Consider the following 21,031-nt stretch of genomic DNA (forward strand, 5'->3'; position numbering starts at 1 on the left):
TGCAGTCTGGACAACCTCCCAGAGGCTAGACCAGAGAAGTCCAATAACATCACTGTCCTGAGCACAGACTTTCCAGACAGACACGGGTGTGTGTCCTGACTCCGTGCTTTCCCCTGACATGTCTGTGTCTCGGTCTCCTCATCTGTAAACTAGAGACATCAGTCCTCTTATTCCTGGCTGGCATCAGGATTCAGTGAGACCATGCATCGTGGGTCCTTAGCACAGGGACCAACAGAAGGAAAGTATTAAAATACTTCAGGACTGGAGAAATGATCGTGAGCACGTCGCCACCCCATAGGGAGGTGTGACCCTTTGTTAGTGTAACATCTGGAAAGGGATTAACGCAGGGCCAGGGCAGAGGAACCCTGCAGCAAGGCCCCCCCACCCCCTGTAGCCCCACGCGGGCAGCTCCTGGCGCTCGCTCACCTCCACCCGCGTTGGGTTCAGCCAGTAGGGGATGTCGCGGACGGTCACGTTCACTGGCAGGATGATGGGCTCGCTGTTGTGGTCCAGGCACGAGGTGACACACTCCGACCCTGAGGGGAGGCAGAGTGTGAGGTGGCAGCCTAGTCCTGCAGGCTCCTGAGTCCAGGGGCTGCTCTCCTGCAGTGTGGGCCCTGCCACTTTCCGGTCCCCAGGGGCCTGGGCTGTCCCACCCTGAGGGCAGGGCCAGGCGTGAACCTCAGGGGCTGCCTCGGCTCTCCCAGACCGTTTCCTCGTCTCCTGTCCAGCTGCCACCCACCGCCATTCCTATCGACCCTGAGCCCAGTTCAGTCTCCTTCCTTCTCTGCTTGAAAATCTCTCGAGGGTTCCCCCACATCCAGGATGAAGTCCAACCCCCTTGCCCTGGCATCTGTGGCCGCCCGTGATCGGGTCCATCTCATCTCTTGTTACCCACCTTCATGCTTTGGTTAGTCCAACCGGCCCACACTTGGAGTCTCCTGTGAGCCCCAGACGTCCTCACCTCCACACTTTGTTCCCACTCTCTCCTCCTGAGTCATCCCACCTCCTGCCTTCTCACAGTCAGAACCTATGGGCTTCCGGGCACCGTTCAAACCCTCTGAGAAACCTTCCCTGATGTGTGCAGTCAAAGGAGGGCAGGGTCCGGCATGACGAGTCTCCCTCCAGGGGTGGCCCTACCCTTTCAGGCCTTTCTCCCACAGATCCAAGGATACCCCAGGAGGGCAGGGGCAAGGCAGGATCATCTCTGAGCCTAACCTGGTGCCTGACTCACGGGCATTGCTCAGTGAGCCCCAGCCGAGTGGACGGCGACCACATGAAGGCAATACCAGCTTCTCAGCCCCGGGCTTTCTCTCTGCACGGAGCCTGCATTCAATGCCCTCCCCACTCTTCTCCAGCCAGTGCATGGCTAATGACCCTTCATGCCTCACTCCTGCTCAGAGAAGACCTCCATGGCTTCCCGAGAAGCCAAATCCCCCTCACGGACACCCATGACACTGCTGGTCATATTACCCCTTCCCATTGGCTTGGTGGCTGCTACGTTATAGCAACAGCTCTCTTTCCTGCTGAACTGTCAACTCCATGTGGTCAGCATGGCTGATGCACCCATTCTACGCCGTGAGCCTGGCTCTGTGCATGGCACATGGTGGCACTCAGTAAGGGATTTGGGAAATGAATGAAGGAGACATTGAGTGACCAAGTGCATAGGCAGAGAGAAAATGAGTGAGTGAGTGAATCCAGGAATGAATGACATAAGGGTTTGAACAATTAATAGGCATTTTGGTGTCTCATGAAGGAGGAAGTGAGTGTGTAAATGGGTGAGTGAACGCAGAAGTGACTGAAAGATGGGAGGTACTACAAAGAACTGAAAAAAATGGCCTGACCAGGCAGTGGCACAGTGGATAGAGTGTCAGACTGGGATGTGGAGGGCCCAGGTTCGAGACCCTGAGGTCGCCCGCTTGAGCGCGGGCTCATCTGGTTTGAGCAAGGCTCACCAGCTTGAGCCCAAGGTTGCTGGCTTGAGCAAGGGGTCACTCGGTCTGCTGTAGCCCCACAGTCAAGGCACTTATGAGAAATCAATCAATGAACAACTAAGGAACCGCAACAAAGAATTGATGTTTCTCATCTCCCTGCCTTCCTGTCTGTCTGTCCCTATCTGTCCCTCTCTCCGACACTCTCTGTCTCTGCCACACACAAAAAAAATACTGAAAAAAAAAATGAATTGACGAAGGCATGGGTGACCACGAGGACAAAGTGAGGACACAGAAGCCCTCGGTTCAGGGATTTCTCCTTGAAGATGGTGAACTTTCAAGTGGTGGGTCGGCAAATGGGCTATAATCTGGCTCATTCATTCTCTGCCCTGACCTCACACATTCGGAAGTCTCCTGAAAATCATTCCTATCCCATGAGACATCCCCAAGACTCCAAAAAGGTGCTTATTCATGTGGGCAAGGAACTGAGGTGTTAGAATCTGACCAGAGCCCTACAGAGGGCACGTCCCTACCTTAGTGCCAAGACCACCCTTGAACACTAAAGTGGTTCACAAAATACAGTTGACTCTTTAAAAAAAACTTTTTTTAAATTCTATTAACCATTCTAAAGGCTCCTTCCAAATGTACGCATATATGTGTGTAAATGCATGTATAGACTATATATGTACATATACACACACGTGTACTTGTACACATACACATATACCTATCAGACATGTACAGTCTATCTATCCAGTGTCCTTCCTGTTGCCAGTTTGTCATCCTCTTCAGTCTAAGAGACTCACAGGACTGAAGAGACAATGGTGGATGGCAGGGACAGGATACATTTAGAACCTCTTCATTTTAATCACAAGAACACTGCGCCCAGAACCGGGAGGGTCCCGCCTTGCCCAGAGGTCTCCATATGCTGCTCATTCTCCTGCAAGTCCAGCCCCGTGGGACGGGTATCATCACACCCATTTCACAGGTGAGAGAGCGACGGGTACGAGGCTCAGGTGACAGAATGGTGAGTGGAGAACCCTTGTCCCTCTGACTCCCAAGCCCAGCGATGGTCATCATGATGGAGCCCCACAGGGGAAGAGAATGGAGAGCAGCCGTGGAAAGGGACTGCGATGGGGGAGGGGCCGGGGGAGAAGACAGCGACAGGGGGAACGTAGAGAGACAAAGATGAACGGTGAGAATAAAGGGGGAAATCACTGGGGGAGGAGGCCCTCAGTGCTGTGTGTTTGTTATGAGACCCATTTCCAAGTAGCTCTTAGGGAGCAAAGACAAAGCAAGGCTACGATGATAAGAGGAGATGCAGCCCCTGAGAAACAGACAAAAGCTGTCTCACCCCCAGGGGGAGGAAAGGGCCAGCGTCCGGCTGACCTGGAGGGCCGCTGCTGCCCTGTGCGTGCGGTGGGCCTGTCTCAATTCCGCTTTCCTTGCGCTCCCTCCTCTGCACGCCCCTCCCCTCCCCTCTCCTCCCCCTGGCCAGCTCTGCACTTCAGGACCCGCTGCTGTGTGGTGATATACCAGCTCTAATTGGCATCATTACAGAGCCCTGGTCCACTCTTTTCTGGGAGGAGCAGGGAGGGTGGCAGCCTGGGGGCCGTGGCCACTTTCCGAGGGCCCTGAGTGGGCGCAGAAGCCTCCCTGTCCTGCCTGGGGGGCACAGGAGCCTCCCTGTCCTGCCTGGGGGGCACAGGAGCTGCTCTGGGCAGCTCCAGGGGGGCCTCCAGCCCCCTAGTCCAACACATGCCGACACAAACCTGACCCCTGCTGACAAGGCCTGTGGTCCAGTCCCTGTCCCTGCCCTTGGATGGGTGGGCTCTCCCCACAGACGGGCTCAGCCTGGGCCAGGGGCATGCGGGGGGCCTTTGGAGGTAAGGGGGGAGGGGGAGCCGGGGGCCCCGAGGGGACCCTGCTTTCCCTCTTCCTTCTCCTGCTGTGTCCCACGCTGCCTTGTGCCCCCACCCACCCGGGTGGCCGTCTTCATAAAAGGGGCACCTGCAAGGCAGTAGGAACACGGTGGCAGGGGAGGGACGAGGGTCAGGGTTCCAGTGTCAGCCAGACGTCTTTCCCTGTCTGCTTGGACCATGAAGAGGCTCGGTGGGCAGAAGAATGCTCCTGCCTTGACCAGGTGGTGGCACAGTGGAAAGAGTATTGGACTGGGATGCAGAAGAATGCTCCTGCCACCCCTCCACTGCCTTTGCCCGCCTCCAGGCCATCCTGCAGGCAAGCAGAGAGCCCGGCGTTGGGGCTCACTCGTGTGTGCTGTGACGTGAGAATGCAATGTGCGTGCAAAGTGGGCACGAGATATATCCGTGCGCGGCGTGTGAGCTATTTGTGCATCTTCCTGTGTGTCTGAGATGTTTTGGGGGCGTAAGATGTGTACGTGCCTGTGATGTCTGTGTAGTGACATGTGAGTGGGTACTGTGGGGTGCGGCGGTGGTGCACTCGTGTGGCATGTGGCTGATGTGTGCACGCTAGGTGTGAGTTGACTGAATGATGTGTGTGTCTGGGTCTCCGTTTCGTTATTAGGCATTTGTGCTTGTGTTTATGGACGCGTGTGTAAATGGATCTGAAGGTGTCAGTAGGTTCAGACATAAAGTCTATTTTTATAAGTTTTTTAAAGAATGGAAGTAACTTACTCATCAGTGTGGTTTTTTTTTTCTCCCAGAGCTGTTTAATGATAGTCATGAGTATGACTGAATTTCAGTTGCATATCTTGACTAAGTTGGGGGTAGGGACCCCAGCATGGACACAAGTGTCCAGAGCCAGGCACACCCATCAGGAACGAGGGAGAGAGGACTGGCCTTGGGAAGGGGAAGCCTACCGGACTCGCTGTGGAAACACCTATTGCCCCAACCTTCTAGAACAGAGGTTCTCAACCTGTGGGTCGTGACCCCGGCGGGGGTCGAACGACCAAAACACAGGGGTCGCCTAAAGCCATTGGAAAATACATAATGCATATCAGGTATTTACATTCCGAATCATAACTGTAGCAAAATTACAGTTATGAAGTAGCCACCAAAATTATTTTTTGGTTTGGGGTCACCGCAACATGAGGAACTGTATTGCGGGGTCACGGCATTAGAAAGGTTGAGAACCACTGTTCTAGAACGTCTATATTGGCAGGCTCGACAAGACCCCACCTCCCTGCAGCCCTCCTGCCTGCCAGGCCCCTTGGACTGGACTGGGGGCACTGTAGGGCCTGCAAGTACCTTCTGAACCGTCACAGAGGACGGCCGCATACTTGGCGATTCCTGACCCTTGCAGGAGCAGGCTCTCCGGACTCCTTGTAGGAGAGAGCGCTGACCTCCACCCCAAGTTTAGGGGTGCTCTCCGAGGCTGTGTGTGTCCATCTCCACAAAGGAGTGGCCAGGCCCCGCCCACCTCCACCCTCCAACCCTGGGCCTCGTGTCTGGACACGAAGTGGTAACTCATTTTGCTGCGTGCGGAACGGGCCGTTTGGCGTGACCGGGAGGGAGGGTGTGCACAGATAACCTTCTGCTCCAGACGTGCCTGGTGATGGCCCCATAAATCACCCCGGCCAGGAGAAAGGACATTCAATTCCCTGGGCTTTTCATCATGGTCAATTAGGGAAGCAGCCCGAAAGGTCAGCTTCACTGTCCTCAGCTGGGGTCAGGCTCAACGCACGCCCAGTTCCCCAGAAAGCCCCAGCGTCTGTGATTGATGCACCTGCCCTGACTCCTGCTTGCAACCGGGCAATGCCTGGCATCGAACCCCAGGCCGGGTGCCCCTCGCCGTGAGCACTCCGCAGACTGGCCTATCACCCATGGGCTATGTTGAAACTATTTATCCATCTTCACTTTGGAGGCAACGGAGACAGCGTGGAAAGGACTCGGGCTTTGGAGTGTGTCCTATTCGCCCCGCAGTCTCAGCGTTCTTGGTGGCTGACAGTGACGGGGAAGAAGCTATGACGCCTCTCAAGTGCTGGGTGCAGAGCCTGAGCCATTGTAGGGCTCACGAGTGATTAGTCTTATGCCAATGTTCAGACTAATAAGACAGGCAGCCATACCAAACCACGATTGCTTTCTTATCTCTTTCCCCCTGCCACACGGTTCCTTTTGTCTGGAATGTCATTTCTTGCCCAAAAAACTCTCTCAAATCCCTTCTGCGTCTAAGTGTCCCTTCCTCCGAGAGCCTTCTGTATCCCCCGGGGCACCAATCAGCTCTTTGTACTCCAGGGGGACCACAGATACTCACCCACCATTGCTTTGACAACATTTGTGCCCTTCACTCTCTCTGGGAGAACAGAGTCCAGTCTCACCCATCTCCATTTTCCCCAGTGCCTCCTGCAGGGCCCCATGCGGGAGAGGGACCCACCTGCCCAGTGAGGCACTAGCCTGGGTCCCCAGAAGACCGTGCCCACCCCCCCCCCGTGCTGACCCCCGCGCGCCCACCGTACCTATGCCGTAGCCTTCGGGGCACTGCAGTTTGAGGTTGCTGTGGAGCTGGGGTGGGGCGGAGCACTGGCCCTGCATCTCCTGGCACACGTGGAAGGAGCCGCCCCAGGTGCCATCTTTCCGGCAGTGGATGACGTTGCTCCCACGTCCCTGAACGCCAGAAAAAACACGGTCAGGACCAAGAGACACCCCCCGGCTGGACCCTCGCCTTCTCAAAATAAAAACAATATTAATAAAAAAAATAAATAAAGGAAACCACTGCTCACCTCCCCAGAGTTCTGAAAGTGTTCCAAAAACAATTTCTTAACACTAGAACCAATCCAACTGCTCCAAAACAAAGTCATTGGTCATACCTCCATTTTACAGCTGGGGAAACTGAGGGAGGACTCGGTGTGGGAAGGAGCTGCCTCACAGCTTCCCAGAGAGCCTAATTCCCAGGCTCCCAAAGGCCTAGTTTGGTTTTCTTTCAGAGATTTCAATCAGAGAGATTTAGTTTGCTGGCTGTTTTTTTGTTCTGTTTTGTTTTGTTTTTTAACTAAGAAGGTAGGAGCCGAAATGCACCTGCTCGTTCAGCGAGGAAGAGCGTGGGTCCTGCAGCTGATCGCGAGAGGCGGCACACAGCGCGCTCGCTTCCTCTCCACCAGTGAGAAACAGCCCACACCAGGGCTCCGCTCTGTGCTAACTCAGCCATCGGGGCCCAGCTGAGTAGCTGGTCCTTGCAGGGCTTTCTTTCCCTTCTTTCTTTTTCTTTCCTTCCTTCCTTTGGCATCATTCTGTTCCATTCCAGTAATAAGGGCACCACGAGGGTGCCCTCCCTCAACTCTTAAATAAGCAACACGCAGGTCCTCAATCTCCACCGTGTGGTAGGCACAAGCAGCCTGCGGGCACGGCCCCTTCTGCGAACGCCCCTTCAATGTCTAAGCTAAGCTGCCAACAGAGTCCAGCTCTGTAGAAATCGCAGAACTGCCTCTGAATTCAAGGACCGCTTCTTCATGCCCGTTCTGTGCCCAGCTCCGTGGGGATCCAGATGGAAAGCAAGCCAGTATCTGTCCCAGTGAGCCAGGGAAAAGTCAGCTATGTCAGCAGCGAGCCATGGCAGGGGGACTGTGCTTGGTGACAGGGCTGAGTGTACACAGGAACAGTCTCTGGTTGTGAGAGGGCAAAGCAGGGAAGGCTTCATAGAAGAGGTGATATATGGAACCGCATTTTCAAGGAAGCGTAAAATCACAGGCAGAACGGGTGGAAGGACATTTTTAGAAGGCCGATGGGCATGTGCAAATACAGGGAGGTTCTGCTAGCAGCAGAGAGCCCCTTAACCCCGCCGGTCTTGTGACCCCAAGGAGAAAATGGGTGGCGGAGATTGAGCTGGTAATGCTAATAAGGTGTGGGACCGTCAATGTCAGCTTACATGTGGACTTTGCCCCTTGGAAATGGAGAACCATGCATGGTTTATGCACGGGGGTGGGGGTGGGGGTGGGGGGCCCATCTACCTGAGAACAGGCTGTATCTTCTGCGTCTCTTTCAAGCTTAGGATAGGGAGAGACAGTATGGAGGCCAGAGGAGCTGACCGTGGCAGCAGTCTGGGGAATGGCTCGCATGCCCTTCAGCTTCCCACGGAAGCTCCTGTGTGCGGACCCCAGAGCACGCCTCCCACCCCGATCTTAACTCTGTCTCTCTCTCCTGCTTGCTGCTCCCTGCAACACCATCACCAACCTTGAACTTCAGCTTAAATTGCCTGCATTCTCGAGGGCACTACGAGCCGGTTCACCCTGCCATGCTTCTGTGCTCGCCGCCCTCTGTCTGTCGAGTCCTCTGCCTCTTGCCCATGTACATACATCATCTGGCACGAGCCGTCCTGTCCTAATGGCGCCCCAATTCTGCAGAGCACACTCTTGAAAGGTGTCTGTAGTGCATCACCTCTTTACCATCTGTCCCCCCTAGATGGTGAGCTCCTCGAGACCCAGGAAGGTGCCCTCGTCCTGTGTATGGCCTCAGGGCCTTCTGCAATGTGTAGTGGGTGCTGTCCCTCGGTTCATTCATTCATCACTCGGTAGAACTCTTTATTCTTTCAAGAACTATTTGTTTAGCAAAAGGTGGGGGAGATAGATGGAAAGTTACAGAATGAATCTTTTTAATTCACGAAGATAAATGGATGTGTGGATGAGGCAATAAGTGAGTAGCTGAGTAAATGGAGAAGAGAGTGAGTGAGGAAAAGAATGAAATGAGTATGTGCAGGAGGAAATGAACAAACTATCTAAAAGGGCTGACGCAGGCTGAAGCTCCCCTGTCTGGGAAAACAGCTGCAAGGAGACAGGATTCAGGAAAGAGAGGGAGTCCCTGGCCAGGCCTCTCCCGGGCCAGCACGTGGAGGGCCCGATGGCAGTGGAAACCTCTGTCCACGGGAGAAGGGTAGCCCATCCTGAGCTCGCAGCTGCGGGATGACTTGCTCAGTCCACCCTGAGATGTTCCGTGTGAGCTCAGGATACGTTTGAGAGGCTTCCTGTGGCTTCACAGAACCCGGACTCTCCCTCCCAGAGCCCCAGGCTCCAGGCCCCATGATTCCACTGGGCCCCCGGGGGAGTAGGAAATTGACCCCAATTTCCTGAAGCCTTGGCCTGAGGCTGTGATGCGTTTGGCCTCCAGCCCCTGAAGGGCTGCCGACCTCAGCACTACACAGGCCAGGGCTGGCGGGGGAGCTCCGCTTGCAGCACGGAGTGTGTTACATAGAACAGGCTGGAATCTGCTCAGGGAATTTCAAACTGGGAAGGGTGCGCTGTAAAAGGCGGGAGCGTGTGGGCACTGGTCTCGCTGTCTCCAGTGTCTCTCCCTCCTGCCCAGCTCATCGGGCACTTTGTCCTGTTGCCTAAATCCGCTTTAAAAGGTTCCTTCTGCTGCGATGCCACAGCCTTCCAAACGAGGCAGGCTCGTAGGCCGGCAGTCCAGGGCCTCCACGATGGGGCCTAGACAGCACACGGGCGCCGTCCCTTGCTGCACGCACGTCCTTCCTCCTGGCCTGTGGTCTCTGGGCCTCCCCTGCCTGCTTCTCTTGCTTCCCACCGCCACACCTCTGCCGTGCTCTCTGCTCAGTAGACTTTCTGGAGCTAACTCTTGGTGGACTCAGGGCTTGCCCAAACACCTGGTGAGGATGAGCGGATCCTGGATGTTGGGTCCAGTTGGACCATGAAAGACCTGACGTTGCTCATCCGATCTGGGAAGGCCAAAGCCCACTGGTGTACCTGGCTACAAATGCAGTTTTGTCACTAAGGTGCAATCTTTCACGGAGGGCTGAGCGTCCCTCGGCACCACAGTTTGCCTCTCTGTGCCTGTGCACCTGTCTGCAGAGAAAGCCGGCTGGGCCCTCTCAAATGCTCCTCAGGCCCACAGGTCCACAGAGAGCTGAAGGCTTAGAGTGATCATAGGATCAAATACCCATTATGTGCCGTGTGTTTTCCACACATCTAGACGTTCCCTTTAACAATGAGGTCAAGCAGAAATTATGTCCCTTTTACAGATGGGGAAACTAAGGCTCAGCTAGGAAGTGAAAAAGTAAGTTTGGAAATGATGCCGGTATAATGGTGAGGGGCATGAACATAAGGCAAAGCGCCTAGATTCAAACCCCGTCTCTACAACGTCCTACTGTGTCCCTTCACTTCCCATGCCTCAGTGTCCTCCTCTGTTGAATGGGCATGGCGTCCACGACCCGAGAATCATCATGAGGACAGTGCGAGTCAGCGTATGGGAAGCAGTCAGACATACACGTCGGGCTAAGAGTTCGCTAAGCCCTGTAACCACTCTGCTGCACCGTCTCTAAGGGTAAGGCAGGATCAACCCAGTCATCACCCCCGCTTTAGAAATGACAGCGGCGAGAATAAGGGGGGGCAATGTGGCCGGTCCTGTTAGTGGCCGAGGCCAGGATCGGGTCTCTTGACTGTAAGCCTCTGTGACTTCACTACCATGGAGGCAGAGGAGGGGAGGTGATGAGAGATGGAGAATGAGACTTCATCTACTCAGCAGGGGAAAAAAAAAAAAAAAAAAGTAAGCAAAATAATGGTCGAGAGAAATGTGGCCGCATCAGGGCAAGGCAGGCCCAGGAAGTGCCGTGCAGGCTTTAAATAGTTAAGCTCCGGAGGCGGCCTGACCTGGTAACGGGAACTGGGAACCTCAGTCCTCCCCCGTCCAACTTTCCCTCCGTGGACCACAGCCCCCTCCTCCGCACAATGGGGCAGTAATGCCAGATGATGTGAAATTTAAATGAAGTCGTCTCTGCAAAGCACGGAACCCAGCCACGGTCGTGGCGTAAATGCTCAATATACATTGCAGCTGCTGTTAATTAGTAATTAGCTGCCTCTGTTCCCTGTCAATGGCCTCACACGCATGTGTTTCCTCCAAGTTAGGTACAGAACGGGCAGAAAAATGTGGCTTGCGTGATGACGTGGTTAGGAGAGCTGAGACTTGAAGGTTTGACTCTGCTGGTAATTTCCTGTGTGACTTGGGGTAAGCGCCTTCCCTTCTCTGGGCTCCAGTGGCACCATATATAAAGTAAGTGGGTGGCAGCAGGGGGGGCTCTGTGATCCTGCCCACTGCTAACATCACATGGGTCTGTGCTGTTTCTGACTTCCTCTAGGAAGCCCTGGGTGCTTGGGGAAGCACTTGACCCCCTGAAAATGGGACGTGGCACCTGCTTGCAGAGGCACTGTATATGAGAGCTACGCTGTGCCCACAGCAGAACCCAGAAGGGCAGGGCCAGCCACATGCCACCGGTGGCTGGAGGCTTTTACAGCCACCCTCTGTGACCATGTCACGAACTAAGTGCATATGGAGCCCGCTGCCATCCTCCCTCCCTTGCTCCTTCCTGCTGAGTTGCCGAAACCCAACCTGAAGCGCGTGGCTTTGGACACACAGCACTTTCAGCCTTGTCCTCTCCTGCTCTAGCCTCTGTGCACGCATCCCCCGCAGACCCTGTCCCCATCCCTAGGTGGCCTGCTCCTGTGATCGCAGACAGAGCCCCACAGTATTTACAAGAGCTGAGCCTGAATTATCACCTCGGACAGCTCAGCAGCAGCTGAGCTGGATTAATGCTGAGACAATTAGCACTTCTCCGGTCAGCTGGGGAGGAGTCCCTGCCTTTGCCACTGGCCTGCCCTGGATGTGCCTAGAGGCAGAGGGAAGAGCAAGGCGGTGCCTCAGTCACCTCCGCCTACTAACTCGCAACTGTGGGCCAGCGCTTGGCCTTCCGAGCCTCCCTTCCTCACCTGTCAAATGGGCAGACCTGGGGTTTTGTTTTCAAAGCTCCCCCCCACACACACACACACATAAAGGTTCTCAAAATAAGGGAAAGTCTTCAACACCAGTTTAGTGTCCAGGAAACACTTAAAAATAAGAAAGCTGTTCTTATTAAGGTTCTTTGTCTTGGTTTACAAGGATAATACTATACATTCCAGAGCTGAACGGCCCAACAGGGCAGCCACTATACAAATGTGGCTGTTTACGTTTAAATTTGAGCTGTTCAGAATCATAGACAGTGTCGCATTCCACTGCTCGGTCACTCTAGCCACATTTCAGGGGCCCCCTCGCCTCGTGTGGCTAGTGGCCGCCGGACTGCAGAGCACAGAGAGGGAACATTTTCATCACTACACAAAGTTCTACCAGAGAGCGCTCGTCTGCAGAATCTATGTAGTCTACAGGTTTCCTTGAGCGAGAGACCGGGTTTCCCGATGGGTCATACTGATCTCCCCACCCCACATCCTGGTCTCTCATGCGAGATGGGTGCCCCCTCCTCTGACTTTCTGGGGCTGACTTTCAAGCCGTTGCGTTTGTGTTTTAGTTCTGTCGGAGCCCACAGAGAGCAGCAGGGATTATCCCCACTAGAAGTGACCGGAAAGGCAGGGTGTGCCTTCCCCAGGGCAGCCGTGGATGGCGGAGCGGGTTGTATACGGCATGATTCCAGGCAGTGCTCGTGGACAGACACTGCTTTTTTTTTTTTGTACGAATAAACTCTCAGGGTAGCAGGTATTACGCCACCGCCGCCACCCATGGTAGGTATAAGGACATTGACGCTTCACATGTTAAATAACTTGCCCAGGTTTTCCAGCTAGTAGGTGGTGGAGCCAGGATTCGAACTCGGACGTGAGATCCAGCCTGGTCCTGGCTCCCCAGGAATCCGTCAATTGGAGGTTTTATTGGTTAATTTGTGTTTAGTGGTGGTGAGAGAGAGAGAGTGTGTAACTCCCCGACAACAACCTCCGTCCTCTCTGCCAGGATCTGGAACTTGTTTGGAAGGCAAAGCCTCCCGGCTCCGTGCGAGCTGTTTGACTCGCGGCGCTCTGGGCCGTGCATCTCTGCGTGTTTACAGGCAGTGAGAGGGGATCTGAGGTGAATACTAGACTTGGCTCTCCGTCCCCTGGTCTGAGGGCAGAGGAAATTCATTCGCAGTACAAACTAGAAACGTCAATTGTATTAGGAGCCCATTTGGCACGCGCCCCCTCATTCTGCGAGCCGGTAAGCAATACCCTGCTCCTCTGCGTCTAGCCTCTCCGCCAGCTGCCAAGCAGGACTGCTCGAGTCGTCTGATAAATTTACATTTTCCTCTCCTTTAGATACAAACTGGCCATGAAAGGTACTTGGCAAGCTCCAGGCAGACTGGGTTTCAGTTTGATAACATGACCACGGCCAGAATATTATTTGGCTCAGTAGTCGGGGTAACTGTTAGCAACACTTTTATGTAAGGGAGCGAGGGGGAAGTCGGTCGGCCTGCGTAAGGCCGTGGTGATCTCGGGCCTGCGCTTGCTCCAGCACCTCCTTCTGCTTCCCTGGAAGTCAGGGCTCGGGGACACACACATCCGTGAGCTGGCACTAGCAAGGACTTTCAGGTAGTGCCTGTTGGATCAGTCTGTCCACAGTGTGGGTTCTGATTCTGCTCGGACGACCCCCGCTGTGTCACCGTGGGTGGTTCGAGTGACTTCTCTCTTAGTGTTCTGAACTAGAAAATGAGGAGATCGGCTTGGATGGTCACTGCTGCTCTGCCCTGCCCTGTCATTTACTGAGCCCCGACGAGGTGCCTGGCACTGTCCCCAGTGCTGAAAACACGGGGATGATTAAATATGTGGTCACGGATGTCACATCCTGGAGTGGGAGGTATAGGGGACGGTGTATAAAATGAATTTCAGTGCACTGTGTCCAGTGCTGTGAGGGGGGACCCTGAGGAAGGTCACTGAGCCCAACAGTGGAGGAACATCAAGAACAGGTTCCTGGCAGAAGGGGTGCAGCTGGAAAGGGAGAGACTGCAGAGGTGAGATCAGTATTCCTGGTGATGGAGGAAAGGTCTCAGCTGTCACCCTGAGGAGTGGGGATTCTACCCTAAGGGAAAGGGGAGTTGCTGGATCACAAGGGCTTAAAGCTGGGGATCTGTTTTTCTTCTCCTCCTTCTCCTTCTTCTTCTTCTTTTCCAAGTGAGAGGAAGGGAGATAGACAGACTCTTGCATGTACCCTGACCAGGATCCGACCAGGATCCACTCAGCAACCCCTGTCTGGGGCCATGCTCACAACTGAGCTATTTTTAGCACCTGAGGCAGAGGTTCCGTGGAGCCATCTTCAGTGCCCAGGGCCAATGTGCTTGAACCAATCGAGACATGACTGTGAGAGGTGAAGAGAGAGAGAGAAAGGAGAAGCCGGAGGGTGAGGAATGGAGAAGCAGATGGGTGCTTTTCCTATATGTCCTGACCAAGAATCAAACCCAGGACATACACATGCCAGTCCAATGCCCTACCACTGAGCCACTGGCCAGGGCCACCAGAGAGCTGTCTTGATCAGATTTATACTCTAAACAAACCAAATTGGCTGAAATGTGGACACCACAATGAAGAAAGACCAGAGCATAGAAGCAGGGAGATGACCAGAAAACTGCATGGTGGCCCAGGAAAGAGATCTTGGTGGCCTAAGTTAGGGTGGTGGCATAAAAGACAGGTGAGAACTTCAGATGTCTTGGAGGAAGAACAGGCAGGACTTGGTAATTGCTGGGAGGCAGTGAGAATGGTGGTTGGCAGGGCCTGGCATTGGGTACCCAACAATAAAGACGAATGAGGACTGCCTGAGGGTGCAACCTGCACTCAGCCCAGCTGGCAGACATAACAGCCTTGGTCACTCCTATCAGAGTAACTTAGCTTTGATTGAATTTATATACTGATATTCCATATATGATTTCCTTCTTCAAAGCTAAGAATCTCTGAACAAATAAAATATGGGATTACAGGGGAAAAAACAAGGCTCACGAAGATGACGAAGAAAGACCATTAGAACCTAGTGTCTTAACTTCTGCATTGGTATATTGCTATTATACAAATCTGGCATCTGCAGAAGCCTCTCCTGGAGGAGTGGTTCTTGACATACAGCTCGGTACTCGGTAAGCAGACAGGAGACGGGCCAACGTACTGATCTCAAGTTTAAGAAGCCTTACCTGGGTGGTGTCGCTGTCTGCACACTTGATCCTACACTCGCTGTTGAACCGGAAGCCATCGGTGCACTGGTAGAGCCCATGGAATTTTGGTGGAGGTGGGTCACAAGTCACAGGGACGCAAGCTCCCTCCTGCCAGCTGCCATCTTGGGTACACTGCGTCTTGAAGGCCCTTCTTCAAGGAAGAGAGAAGAGACATCTCAAGGCCCAGATGGCTAGACCCATGCTCTCCCGAAACACCCCCGTGCCTCTCATTTCCCTTCCCCATTTCTGGTTCCCCCCCTGAGCTGTTGGGTGATGGGGGGGGGGTTCATGCATAGAACTCCTTCAACAGGGGCAAGTGAGAGTTCCAGGGCTCATCGGACTTACATGTGAATAAAAGCCAAGCCGTGCTAACCCTTGCCTTCTCCCTTGCTTCCAGAGTGCCGATTGGTGCCGACACTGATGACATTAGCACCCAGCATTTACTGAGCACTGTGCAAGCACTTTTCATGTACTTCCTCATTTATTCTTCTCAATCCCCTACTATAACTCCTATTATCACCTTCATCTTATTGTTTAAATATAGAGGCTCAGAGAAGAGAAGTCACTTGCATGAGGTCACACAGCCAGGAGGCAGTTCTTAACACAGTCCTTTGAGATTCCCATAACACTGAATGGGTTTTGCTTCCAGCAAAGAAATGAGCCCTTCCTTCTAATTAGACAACCAGATGCGCCTCTCCCGTTCCCTGGAACCTGTGAGCTTGTTTGCAGGCGCACTTACTTCTTCGACTTCCGAGAGGAGCCGGGCACGTGGTATCCAGGTTTGCACTTGTACTTGCAGAAAGAGCCCACCTTGTGCTTGTTCTCTCGGCACCGGGTGGTCTGGAGGTCCGCGTTGGGCACCGGGGGTGGAGCCAGGCACATGAGCTCGCACAGGGCCTCGGGGAAGGACCACAGCCCGTCCTCCATGCAGGTCAGCAGGCTGTTGTTGCCTGGAAACGACAGACAGGCAAGGTTAGCAGACGGGGGTCTCTCTCTGAGAGCCACGCTAACTCAAGGGGCTGCCGGGATGGAAGCCAACCTGAAGAAGCAGAGGGTCTTCCGCGTGTCATTCCAGACCCTTGCACTTACAGCCCTGGGAACCCAGGGAGATGAAGAGAGCCTCCGTGAAGGAGACGCAGCTTGGGGGGCGACATACTCCAGATCCACGGCAAATTGAGATTCCAAGCTCCCAACTGCTGCTCCCCAACGTCCTGACTGTTTAGGAAAGAGACCTTCACGCTCCTACTTGCTTTGCCAGGTGGACATCTGAGTCCAGGGATAAAAGCACTTGCCTTCTAATAACTGACAGAGTAAGCTCCGGCAGAATCTGCTGAGAGCTCTGATAGCAGCGTGCCGTGTGAGCCCGAGCAGCCGCTCGGCCGCAGGCTCTGCGCCGCTGTACGGATCCTAGCTCCCCTCACGCCTGGAAGGGCCGGCGTCGTGGTATCGGACGGTCTGACTTTCTCTTCGGGCTCCAGTGCGCGTGAAGTTTTGCCAAAGCAGCTGAGAGAGCAGCACGTCCCCCCCGCAGCCCATGCCAGCTCTCCCAGACGTGCTGATTGACACCGGGAAGCTGGCCTGACCGGGAACATTGCAAATCAAAGTGAAACGCAGGGAGTTCAGCTTCTCCCCGCCAGGTCGTATATTATCAATGCAGCCTGCCCCCAAACCTCCCCAAGATGATTAGAGATGGACCTCCAACTTGGGTTTCTCAACCAAATTCTCCCCTTCTGGGTTATCAGGGAATGGTGTTGACAGCCAGGGCGGGAAGCGTGAGGGAGGCTCTGGGGTTTGGGGATGGGAAGGTCTGAGTTGAAGGTTGGGAGGGTGGAGAGATAGGGATGGAGCTGGCGTCTGCTATGCACGGGGGGCTCTGATGTGTGACCTCCTGGATCCTCACAGCGGTTCCCGTCTTATGACACATTGTATTTGGAACTACAGGCTCAGAGAGGGAAGTGGCCAGGCCAAGTTCTCCTTGTGAGGAAAAGGCCAAACTGGAGTTTAAGCCCAATTCTGTGTAGCTATGAGGCGGTTACTGTTTCCAATGGGCAGTCTGCTATCCATGCTCAGCAGAGCCCGTATCCTCTGTACTCAGAGACACATCCCAACGTCCCACCTGCGGAAAGGGAACGGCCGCTCCTGCCTTTCGTGGTGATGAGAAGACAGAATGCAACAACAGGGACCAACGTGTCCAGAAAAAAATGCCGCCGAATTTCTTAATTTGATTCTTTCCCTCCCTCCGTGCCTTCCTTCCTTCTCTCCTTTCTCTCCTGCCTCCTAGCCCTTGGCCTACCTACATCAGTAGACCCGAAAGGACCAAGTGAGTGGCACAGAAGCCATCAACGAACATCCATACGGCGCATACGATATGCCAGCGACAGTTGCATGTGCCGGGACGAACAAAACTGAAAAAACAAACAAACAAACAAACCTCCCACTCGGACCTCTTGGCGCTTATACTGTCCCTGGATGGGGAGGAACAGAGTACATCACCGCAGCAGAAGTGAGTGACTCAGTGTGCTAAAAGGCGGTAAGCTCCGCGGAGGGGGTGGAGCAGGTGGAGCGGGGACCAGGAGGAAGAGGCGGGGCTGTGCGACTTCTTGTAAGCTCCTCGCCCCCATCACTGTGGGAGTGATTCATCTGGTGAGCACAAGACAGCTTAGTGTCTGTGAACCCCCTGGAGGACCCCATGTTGATAAACTGTGATACTGCAAAAACAAACTACAGATATTTCTACAGCAAGTAAAAGGAGTGGAGGGTGTGGAAGGATGATTCATTTGGCGTCCACAGAAGCAGAGGCTTCCAGAAGACCAGAGACGACAACCGGCCTGCTGGCGTTCTGCATTGCTTTTGTGACTGGGGCAGCAGTTTGGGGTGCCCAGATGTCACAAAGGCTTGGGGGAAGAGGGGTTCTAAAGGATCTGGGAGGGGGGGAACATCCTCTCTGAATTCCCCAAGAAGGAGAAAATACCCGTGGAGAAAGCATGGGGGCTCTTAAGAATTCTAGCGCATCTACTATGCAAATCATGAACGGCTGCAGCGAAAGTGGAAGTTCCTCTCTGGCAAGATAACATAAGAACTGCAAAATGTTCATCAAGAGCGAGAAAAAAAAATGCAAAGCAGAAATGTAAATGCTGGGTGAGGGTAAACAGGCATGAACTTCATAGCCCAGGCAGGAACTGGTGGTTCAGGACCATGGACATGCCCCTGCCCCACATCAAACAGAATCCGGGAGCTGCAGAATCAGCATCTCCGTGCCCAGCGGCAGCCGCGACTGTGCAGGCCGCTTTGAAGAGAGTAGGGGATGGCCATGCTCTCCATGCCCGCCTGGCCTTGGCCCTGCCCACTGTGCCCTGAAGGACGTTTACTGTCCCTGCAGCCCCATCTACGTGGGAGGCCCTTCACTCTGGTCATGGATGTATGCCCCGCCCTCACGCGGCCCCGAGGTGTGAGTCACCCTGTAAGTAGCTTTCAACCAGGGATGGTGTTGGTGGATTTACCTGCCGATTTCCAGAGGTGCAATGACAGGAATATTCTACCCTGGTTCCTCAGAGGGGTGGAGCTCTGGTAGCCCACAGGGGTAAATGGCTTTGGAAGAGACCCTTGAGACTGTGGTCACTTCCATGCCTCAGTTTCCTAGGGAAGCACTGGGCGCAGGACACTGGGGAATGGCATTTCTGAGCCTGGAGATCCTTGTGGATGGGAAGAGTGCCGATGTCAGAGACTGGCTTTCAGAAAGTATGTGACCCTGACCTTCGTTGGTTCATCTTTCAAAACCAAGGCTGTAAAATTGGCCCAGCCTGTGTGTCTACTAATGCTGCTAAGGAAATGTCAGTCTCGAATGACTATGAAAATAATTATATACTGTCACAAGAGCTGTACCTGACTTTATTATTTTATTTATTATCTCTTTTTAAGACTTTATTCATTTTAGAGAGGAGAGAGAGAGAGAGAGAGACAGAGAGAGAGAGAAAAGGGAGGAGGAGCAGGAAGCATCAACTCCTATATGTGCCTTGACCGAGCAAGCCCAGGGTTTCGAACTGGTGAGCTCAGCGTTTCAGGTTGACACTTTATCCACTGCACCTCCACAGGTCAGGCTTACTATTTTATTTAAAAGATTATACAGAAGACCGCATCTCCTTGGGAGTAAGCGCCTTTAAGATGAACATTAACCTGGAGCAAGTACAGGACGGAAGCCCAGAGGGTGTAAGGTCTGCCTCGCTTTGTGCCCTGCCTGTGCTGCAGGCATTGCCCACATCCCGAGGGCAGGCAATGCATCCTCTCCATTCTTTTATTTCTAGAACATAGCTTCATGCCAAGCACATAGTAGGTCCTCAATATCCATTTGTTAAGTGCGTGAAAGATTATGAATCTATGTGTGACCTTGAACAAGTCGACTACCCTCTCTGGCCCTAGAACAACGGCTGTCTGGGAGTTCCTATCCAGCTCCAACCCTAGGATGTGAAAGGCTATACACTGGCCACTGTATTGCTTTGAGAAAACAACACTGCAGAGAGCGGACAAATAAACACTCCAGAGGCTGCGCCGGCCAAAGGCTAGAGCTGGTGGGATTGGGAAGCCATTGCTCTGTTTTTCCTGGTAAGAAGTGGAAGTCACAGTGGAAGAAGAGGAAGGACAAAGAGCATAGTAGTGGTCGGGACCCCGTGACATCCTAGACTCTGTTATCTCCAAACCATGAGGGTGGTACCATGGAGCATTCTTTTAGGAGTTGCAGGAAAATTCCCCTTAGGACAGGCATCCCCAAACTACGGCCCGCGGGCTGCATGTGGCCCCCTGAGGCCATTTATCCGGCCCCCCGCCGCACTTCCAGAAGGGGCACCTCTTTCATTGGTGGTCAGTGAGAGGAGCACTGTATGTTGCGGCCCTCCAACCATCTGAGGGACAGTGAACTGGCCCCTTGTGTAAAAAGTTTGGGGACCTCTGCCTTAGGAGGTGACCCTGTTTATTGGAAAATGCCCGAGGAGACTCGTGGGATAAAGCTGAACCCTCCAGAGCCTGGCTAACTGCTTCTGAGAGAGCTGAAAGGGTCTCTGCCTGGGAGAGGAGGGGGCACCCGGAGTTCCTGGAGGGAGGGAGGCGTGTGTGGCAGGAGTGTGAAGGGAGAGGGGGAGGAGGAGGAACAAGTGAGCCCAGGGCAGGCAAGAAGGCTCACTGCTGGGCACGGTAAGATGTGGCCTCCACCCGTCCAACCAGCTCAGTCCCTGTCTTCAGAAGGTGCTCGATGGTATCGGGTATCTTATGGAAACGAGTGAATAGACTGAATTTTAAATCTGAGTGAGAGAGGCTAAGCTGAGACAGAAAAGGCAGCGAGAGCTGGAATAGAAAGCAGGTCCTTTAGAACATCTTTGTAGGAGGAGGAGGAGGAGGAGGGCAGGGCTGCTTCAGATACCCACTCCACAGTCCACTGCAGGTGCACCCAACCCCGCTGAGGTGAGCTGCTGTCAGTCACGCTGCCGTTCTGGCCACGCCATCAAACATTCTTGGTTTTGAATCTGAAGGTTTTGTGTGTGTTGTTTTTTTTTAAACTCGAGAGTATTTTTCTTTTCCTCGTGCATTTTTTTGTAGCTTCTGTCTGTACTTACAGTGTTTATTTGATAAAGGACCCTGGCGTAAGGGAGACTAAGGCTATGAATTCTCAGGTTATTTTCCACACATTGTGAAGGGACTAAAGCTCACTAATCTTTAGAAGTTATATATCCCCTTGAAAATCTGGGGGAAATATTGACCCTCTGTGATTCTCAAAAGGCCTGAGACTCATGAATACACGTCATATCTAAGTTTAAGGGGATTTACAATTCTCCTTCGAAACCCCCATGCCCCACCGAAGTCTACTCTGCACACTCTACAGGATGATGGACCCCCAATGGCATCTGTGCTTGAGTGAGATATCATTTCTAGATATCTGATAAACAGGCGATGTTTCCTCTGATGAAACAAGCAAAGCAGAGGGTTCTGGCACCTCTCAGAATCGGGTATAGTGGGAATATACAATATGCAGTTGAAAGCCAAGAGCATTTATCCTGATAATGCCACTAACTTGCTCTGTGATTTTGCACAAACTCCTCCTTTTCTCTCACTGGACCTTTGTTTTACCATCTTTCTAATAATCCGTTATTCTTGATGAGCTCTAAGAGCCCTTCTAAGCCTGACATCCTAGGATATACCCTGACCAG

The 21,031-nt window shown here is 53.4% G+C and overlaps 1 protein-coding gene across 1 annotated transcript in view; it reads right to left on the reverse strand.

Moving 5' to 3' along the window:
• The window catches only part of PAPPA (pappalysin 1), a 239,630-nt gene that overhangs the window by 28,022 nt on the left and 190,577 nt on the right, over positions 1–21,031 (reverse strand). The window contains exons 16-19 of the mRNA XM_066367327.1: positions 15,577–15,787; positions 14,817–14,988; positions 6,367–6,514; positions 427–536 (exon numbers count right to left, since the gene is read on the reverse strand). Of these exons, the coding sequence (XP_066223424.1) occupies positions 427–536; positions 6,367–6,514; positions 14,817–14,988; positions 15,577–15,787 (641 nt within the window). The remainder of the gene's footprint in view (positions 1–426; positions 537–6,366; positions 6,515–14,816; positions 14,989–15,576; positions 15,788–21,031) is intronic.

This window comes from Saccopteryx leptura, chromosome 2 (assembly GCF_036850995.1).
Source record: "Saccopteryx leptura isolate mSacLep1 chromosome 2, mSacLep1_pri_phased_curated, whole genome shotgun sequence".
NCBI classification, from domain to species: Eukaryota; Metazoa; Chordata; class Mammalia; order Chiroptera; family Emballonuridae; genus Saccopteryx; species Saccopteryx leptura.